We start from the raw sequence: 8,242 nt of genomic DNA, 5'->3' as shown, positions 1-8,242 counted from the left end.
TCAACTCATTTCACCTTGAAATCTTGTTTCCACAGAGTACCTCAGGGAACCCAGTTTGGGAAATGCTCTTTTAGGGACCTGTCATAACGTACATAGGGGTAGCTCGCAGAAGCATCCCACTTTGGCTGCTGTGGTTCTGAGCAGAAATAAGGCAACACTAAAACATTTGGGGTTAGGAGGACACAGAATAATACCATTTGCATTTCCAAAATATTGCCCAAGGCCAGGCTGCTTTGCGCTTCCCCAACCCTGGGCACCTCAGCGCCTCCCACTCAACCTCTTCCAAAGCTCCTGGTTGTTTTTCTTTGCTTCGATGGAAAAGCAGCAATGTTTGCTCTCTCACAGGCGACCTGCGACGTAAGTGTCTCAGTTGATGTCGCTTGTTGCACGGGCCGTTCTATCGTGGCTCTGCCGGGGACACACCCCTTCCTCCACCTCCCCAGAGGAGCCGAGCTCTGGGGTGTCGCCCCCCGGGGGGCTGCAGAGGCACGTGTGGCTGGAGCTCGGTGAGATTCCTGGGGCGGACGGAAGACCAGCCTCTCTGCCCACTGTGGAATCAGGACACACTGCGATTGTCACCGAGGGGTAGCCGAGGAAGGGGGTGTCAGGAAGCGGTCAGGACTGGAGGCCTTTTCACGTCCAGGGAGGTGACCACTGGGGTCCGACAGTCAGGGCCGGCAGGCCTGGAGGACTGTTACACGCTGGGGGAGACGCTGCCACAGGCACAGGGGCTTTCGGGGGAACCCGCGGGTCCCTGGGCTTCCCCCGCTAAGGGGAGACACCCTCCCGGCTCCCCTCGGCCCTCGCTGGCCGCCCCCTCGGCCGCCCCTGGCCGCGGCTCCTCCGGCCGCTCCGCGGGGACCCCGCGCCCCGGGGCCGGGCCCCCGTCCTGGCTGCCCTTGGCTTCTCCCTCCACCCTCCCCTCCGCCATCCTGGCTCCATCCCCGCTGCCCGGGCCGGCCCTGGCGGGAGACCTGAGGTTCTGGGTGGCAGCCAGGATGTCGGCCTGGAGCTGCTGGGAGGAGTCCAGGGCCTCGTCGCACCGGCCGTCGGGAGCCCGGTCAGGGACCTCGCTGAAGGCGCGGGGGCCGCCGGCCCGGTCGGTCTGGTCCACGTACTTCTTCTTGGGGAAGGAGGACGGGTAGTAGGCCGAGGCCTTGTGCTTCTGGCGGGTGACGAGGGCGGCGCAGACGATGAACATCAGCAGGAAGGCCAGGGAGCCCACCACCGCGATGAGCATCACGTACTGGCGGAAGAAGTCCACGATCCCGTCCAGAAAGTTGCTGGGGGGCGAGGGGCCCGCCCGCAGCGTGGGCTGTGGCCCCCCTGATGTGGGGCTCAGGGTGGTCCGGGGCGGTGGGAGGCTCGGGGACGTGGCCGATGAGCCCTCGGCCTCCCCGCTACCCGCTGCATCCTCCAGGAAGGCGGCCTGCACGGGCACGGAGTGGGCCACCACGGGCACGGGCCCCAGGAGCAGCAGCAGAGCAGTGAGGACACCAGAGGCCACCGCGGAGACCATGTTGTCCCCAGGACCTGTAGGACACGAGGGAGGAGAGAAGTCAGGTGGGACTCCAGGGTCTCAGAAAGAGGGCTCACCAGACCCCAGGGAGGTGCAGGGAACACAGTGCATATTCCAGCAAGTCACTTCCCGTCCTAGCACCTGAGCCCCCAGCCATACAATGGACCCTGTGTGTTCATACTGGGCTGCACACCTGCCCTCACTTCCTCCCGAGGTCCTGGAAGGCAGGGAATCTTATTTCTCTCCGCATCCTCTGGGTTCTGCACCATATCTGGTAGACAGTAAGGGCTCAATAAATGTATCTTGACTGACTTGGCTATTATTAATATTAACTCACACTTTCACTGCTTATATGCGCCAGCTACTGTTTAAAGTCTCTTATATGAAATTTCTCACTGAATCCTGACAACTCTCCACAGGGGGCTGTACTATTATATTATTTTCCCCATTTTCCGAGTGAGGAAACTGAGGCTCAGAGGGGTTCAGTGACTTGGCAAGGAAGTGCTGGAATTTGGATCCAGGCATGAAGGGTGAAATGACAGTAGGGCTGAGTCAATGAGAAACTGAGTGACTGAGGAGCCGAGTGTTACCCCCACCCAGGGAACTCTCGTCAGCAGCCCCCAGCCCCTCTGTGGTCCCGTTCCCCTCAGGGCCTCATCCCCAGGCACTGGGCAGCCACAGAGGCTCCTGTCACATCCCACAGCTCAGTCAGAGGCTTTCTCAAACCTCCCCCACTCCAGCTCTGCCTCCTTCTCCAGAAGATTCTAGGTTTTGAAGTCTCAGGTTCTCTGAGCTGGGCAGGGGGCCTGGATACCATGGTGGTGCTGAGAGCATCCCCAGCTTGGCTGCCCCTCACCTCAGGGCTCCAAGCAGGCCTGGGAAGGCCCTGGGGGAAGCCCTCAAGCCTCAGATGAAGCTGGAGCGGCTCCCCCACCCCACCCCCATCAGATGGGAACCATATGTATCCCAGGCTTCCCTTCCCCCTTGGAAAGCTGCTCCTGGCCCGAACCTCTAGACCCCATCTGGCCCAGACAGCCGGCTGATTAGTAAATTCCTCATGGCCCAAGTTTACCAAGGAGCTCCGTTTCTAAATCACAAACTCTCCCAGCCAGTCTGCGTGTGGGTCTGTGCTCAGGCAAACCCTGAGACTGCTCGCCCGTGCCCCCCAGGCCACTCCCCAAGAGCCTCTCCTGGCCCAGCAGAGAGCCCAGTTCCCACAAGGTGGCTGGGGCTAGAAGCTCCAAGACAGAAAAGCCTTAGCAACTCCCATCTGAGGCCCTATCTCAGCATTCAGAGATGGGGAGACAGAGGCCCAGAGAAGGCAAGGGGCCGGCCCAAGGCCACACAGCAAGTTCCTGGGCTGAAGGAGTAAGTCAAGGTTTCCAGCACCTGCAGTGCAGGTCCCATCTCCAACGTCTAGGCCTCAGGTCCTGCTCAGTAGAACAGATGACACCTCATGAGTGACTGTGAGGGTTCAGGAGATCGGGAAGGAAGAAGGCTGGGCCATTTGGTGGCTTGTTCCAGGTGACCTGAGTCCTCCCAATTAATGGAAATGAATTGTACTGATGAAAATTTGGTACAGGCCCAGATGGCAAAAAATTAAAAATAATTCCAGGACATAAAAAAAGGCAAACTACTCAGGAGTTCATCTTAAATGAGCTGGTGCTCTCATCGTGGGTGTCCCTGAAACTTCTCCATGTGCTCAGTCCTGCAGAAGCCCGGGGTGGCGTCACCACTATCCCCATTCCACAGATGAGGAACACGGAGGTTCAGAGACAGACCACAACTCACCCAAGGACACGTAGGTGGGCAGTCACAGAGCTGGGATTTGAGCCTTCCTCTGCCTGATTCCAGGAGTGCACATACACCCTCACACATATACACACAACATGCTCACACAGTCTGGCCCAGGACAGGCTCACACCCCCGGCTGGCATCACTCATCAGCAGGAACAAGGATCTGAGATGCTCCATGGTGCATCAGAACCCCTCCCCTCTGTGCCACTCACTAGCAAAGGTTCCTGCGGTCAACCTTGAGCTTTGGGGTCTTTGTCCTGCCCATCACCTCCCTGCCTCCCACCTCAAGTCAGGCCCAGAAGAGACCTTCAGTGGCCATGTCCGAAGCTTCTCACTATAGAGGGCAAAACTGCCACCACAAGTGGTCAAAGACCCGCTGAAGTTCTGAGGCGGCAGCATGGTGAGGATGTCAGCTGGGAATCAGGGAGGCTGGGGAGTGACCTGGCTCCGTCTGGTCTAGCTCTGCAGTCTGACCCTTCTGGGCTCCACTTTCCCCATCTGTAAATTGGGGGTGGTGGGGAGTGACCGCAGGTCATACCTTGCAGAGCAGTTAGGACCGCATGAGACAACATTCAGAAAGCTCCTGGCACAGAGTAGCTGCTCCCTGAGGAAAGGGAAGTCATCAGCAGCCAACATTTTCCCACCCTGAGCCAACAAATGATCATTCTCACCTGATGTGTGCACTTGCTCATGGTCTCCTACCCCCCAACCTCCAGGAAAGACCACCTTTTTTATCTCATTGAGTGAAATCTCCCTAGCTCTGGCCACTGAGGAATGCAGGACCAAACACACACACACATACACACACACGTACACACACATGTACACACATACGTACACACACACACATATACACTCACTCGGAGCAGTGAGCCCGACAGAGGAAAGGGCTCGCTGTGCACTGGATTCAGGGCAGAGGACAAGGAAGGAGGCCACACAAGCCACCAGTGGCTCTTAAAGGCCAAGACCCCAACTCTCAGAGTCCCCCACACCCCACAACCCCTCCTGGCTCTGAGAAAGGTGGAGGCAAAGCAGGGGATGCAGCCCCACCTGCAGCCTACCGGGTCTTGAAGATTGCTGTGTGACCCTGGACAAGCCCCTTGCCCTCTCTGGGCCTCAGCATGGAAGAACTGGTCTGGACAGTTCTGAAATGATCATACTGCTCACCAGGTGCCCCCACCTCCCTGAGAGAAGTTTGGCCTGGCCTCCTGGGTCCTGACTTATTCAGGAACTCAGAATCTCACAGGCCATTAGGAGCTGGTGTCAGGCCCAACCCCTCTCATTTCACCCAAGAGGAAACTCAGGCTCAGAGATGGGGAATGGCCTGCCCAGGGTCGCAGAGCAAGTCGGGGCTGAGGCCAGCAGAGCCCTGAATGGAGAAGCCTCTCTTGAAATATCCAGGAGGTCACTTCCCTGCTATGTATCCTAGGCATGTCGCCTCTCTGAGCTTTGGTTTCCACATCTGTACGACAGGGATAAGGGCCACCTCTCTGGACTATTGTTAGGACAAGACAGCAGTGCCTGGCGCACAACGGGTATCAGTCAGTGGGCACCACGTGACTGTCCAGGGTTCCCCACTCAGGACCATCCCGATCAGGGTTTGCTATTTTAAAATGTAATGGCCTTACTTGTGGTCATGAACATGCAGATGAATTCAAGTCCACCCCTAAGGCCTGAGTACCCCAAGATCTGAAGCTGAGGGGCCGAGCCGCTGCCCCACCCCCACCCAGACACTGGTGGCCTGAGGGGGAGGGGCAGCCCACAGAAACCTGGCTTCAATTAGTGGTGCTGGGGAAGGGGGCTCTTGGCTAAAACACTGCACTCCCCTCTCCAGGGCTGGCCTAGGACAGGGCCCTGGGCTTCTTGGTGGGGAGGTCTGGATGGGAAGCGGGTCCTGAGGGTTCAAAACCCACTCTCTCTCTCACACACACACACACACACACACACACACACAGCAGCAGCAGCAGCAACAGTATGGACACACAACACAGTCACAGCAGCAGGACACAGCACCCAGACACTCAAGAGAGCTCACACAGCCCACTAGCACGGATGCACAGAGAACACACACGGACACGCACACGTGCATACACGCAATTCCCTGACACACAGTCGATGTCCACACACAGGACAAACCCCGTCCACACCACCCTCACCCTGATCTTGGAAGCAACACCCCGGGGGTTCACTTCCAGAGAAAAACACACCCCCCTACACCAAGGCCCCAACTACACACACAGAACACCTCGGCCAGTCCCAGCACTGCACCCGGGACTCACAGAAGGCGCGCACACATTCCATCACACACACGCACACAACATCCAACACTCACTCAAAGCTCACACATGCTTCGAGACACCCGCAAAGTGCTCAGATAGTCACCAGTCCCTAAACTTCAAGACAGCCCAGGCTCTCAGGACAGAGAAGGGAACCCCAGGACTCACCAGTTCCTCCACGCTCAGGCCTGGGTGCTCCTGCCAGGTGGAGCAAGAGTGGGGGGTGCCTGGCCCAGGAGAGAGTCCACACCGTGCCTGGGGCTGCTGTGGGCTGGCGCCTGCCGCCCTCCCTCCTCCCGTCCCTCCTCCTTCCCCCCTCCCTGTCTGGGCTTCAGGGGCCAGCTTGATTTCATTAGGAGGGTTTGGGGTGGGGACTGGGGAGGGGCGGGGCTGTGCTCAGGCCACACGCAATCCCTCCCTCGCTCACACTCCCACTATGGGGAAGATCAGATGCGGCACTTCCTCCTTGACCTCGGGTCCCCAGGGCTGGCTGAGACAGACAGACAGGCAGGGCTGTCCCACAGCACTTCCCCAGTGCAGCGAGCTGGGGTCCTGCCCACTCCCCACAGTCCAAAGGGGTGATCTCAGGGAGGCTCAGAGGCCCCTGGAAGTGAGAAGGAAAATTCCCCGTCCTTGATTCCAGCTGTGACTCAGGTTTTCCAGGCTGGGGTGCAGAGTGGGAGCAGGATGTGTATAGAGAGGCCTGATGGAGGGTCCAAACCTGCACAGGGAGCCCAGTTTTGGGACCCTCTCTCTGGCCCTGGTCAGGCCCTTCCCCTCTCCAGGCCTCAGTTTCCCCATGTTGTAGGGGTGGGTGGGAGGCCTTCTGGGCAACCTCTGGCTCTGATATTCTGGGATCTGTACCTCACAATACCCTAAATAGAGTAGCTTGAGCAGGAGTTTGAGACCCATTCACAGAGGGGGAAAGTGAGGCAGGGTGAATTCAAAGGCTTCAGCCAGGGTCCTGACTGCATCAGTGGCAGCCTCTGGCCATCCTGAGGAATCGAGTGGGCCAGCAGCACCTTGCATTCATTCATTCACACACTCATTCACTCATTCTGCAAATGCTTAGTCAACACCCATAAGGCCCCAGGTGCTGTGCCAAGCAGGTTCCAGAGGTGAATCAGATACAGCCCAGCCCTCAAGGAGCTCGCAGACTTCCAGGGAGAAGGACACACATGTAAATTACTTTTTTACAAAACAGAAAGGGGTCTGTGGCAGCACAGAGGCCGGACCAAGGGCTCCGGGAACCCCCTACGACTGAGAGACTGATTCTCTGAGGGAAAGATCCAGGGAAATTATCCTTGAGGACCCACCCGTGAATAAGCAGAGCCTGAACTAGAGGAGATCCTGGAAGGGCATCCCAGGTGGGAGGACCAGCATGGGCAAAGGCATGGTGGCCGAGAATGCCACATACGGACAAGACACTGTGAATAAATTAGGCTGGAGCATGGACCAAATGGAGGAGCAGGTAAGGAGGGTTGGAGGAGGTGCGGGAGCCGGGCTAAAGTCTCAGAATGTTATTCATCCAGGAGGCAGTATGGAGCCAATGAAGGTTTGGAACAGGGAGTGCGTGATTAACCATCCATACCCTCCCTGTAGAAACCAGTACTCTAGATTATCCTTGTTCCTTGTGATGGTCCCAGCAGTACCCACTCACCTCCAGAAAGGGGGAACAGTCACTTGTTTGGAAAATAAAAACAGAGACTTTCCCACCATCTCTTGAGATCACCCCAAATCCTGCATCCTAGAGGGAATGGCGGACTGTCCACCAATGGACACACACGCACACACACACATTCATGCACATACACCCCCAGGTGCAAGTGGCTGCCCACAGACATGTTGTAGCAGCTGCACCCACTTCAAGATGGCCAGGAGCTGTCCCATCCCTATCTGACCTGTCCTAGACCAGACATCAGGTGGGCAGGGCAGCAAGACCTCCCCCAGGGCCCACCACCAGGGAGGTTAGCCATGACCCAGCAGTCTGAGGACCCTGGGCAGTCAAGGGGCTGAGGCACAACCATCAGGAACAGGGCCAGCTCCCAGTACAGATGCCCCAGCATGAGGGGTCACTCTGAGTCCCCTCCCCTCCACCTGTGCTCCTCCTTCAGAGGCAGAGTGAGCCCAGAAGCAGACAGAAAAGGGTTCAAACCCTGCCTATACCATGTCCTGCTGCACACGGAGACTCGGTCTCCACATCTATAAAATGGGGATAAAGAGTCCCCACTGCTCACAAGGCTGCTGGCAAAATCAGAGGCGCTCAGGGGCATGAACGTGCTCAACAATATAAAAAGCACTGGCCGGGCCCAGCGGTATTCGGTTCCAGTTGCTGCTGTAACAAAATACCACTAACTTAGTGGCTGAAAACAACACACATTTGTTATCTTACAGCTCTTGAGGTCAGGAGTCCAAAATGGGTCTCACTGGGCTGAAAATCAGGGTGTCAGCAGGACTCATATTCATTCTGGAGTCTTCAGGGGAAAGATCTGTTTCTTCACCTTTTCATGCTTCTGGAAGCTGCCCACGTGCCGTGGCTGCCAGCCTCTTCCTCCATCCTCACAGCCAGCAGAAGCGGCCTGATTCCTTCCCATGCTGCCATCTCTCTGGTTCTGTCTTCCAATTCCCTTTTCCCCTTTTAAGGACCCTT

The 8,242-nt window shown here is 57.4% G+C and overlaps 1 protein-coding gene across 1 annotated transcript; it reads right to left on the bottom strand.

The window, feature by feature from the left end:
- Nucleotides 1-694: 694 nt before the first annotated feature.
- Nucleotides 695-1,519, bottom strand: TMEM119 (transmembrane protein 119). Its single transcript, XM_063085370.1, has one exon. It carries the CDS (start codon nucleotides 1,517-1,519, stop codon nucleotides 695-697), a length of 825 nt encoding a protein of 274 aa, XP_062941440.1.
- Nucleotides 1,520-8,242: the final 6,723 nt, after the last annotated feature.

Source organism: Cynocephalus volans, chromosome 2, assembly GCF_027409185.1.
Source record: "Cynocephalus volans isolate mCynVol1 chromosome 2, mCynVol1.pri, whole genome shotgun sequence".
NCBI lineage: Eukaryota > Metazoa > Chordata > Mammalia > Dermoptera > Cynocephalidae > Cynocephalus > Cynocephalus volans.
Note: the sequence above shows the minus strand (reverse complement) of the source record. Positions and strands in the feature narration are given on the sequence as shown.

What these genes read in the sequence shown, in the direction of transcription:
- TMEM119 (XM_063085370.1), bottom strand. Translation starts at nt 1,519, where the DNA reads ATGGTCTCCGCGGTGGCCTCTGGTGTCCTCACTGCTCTGCTGCTGCTC.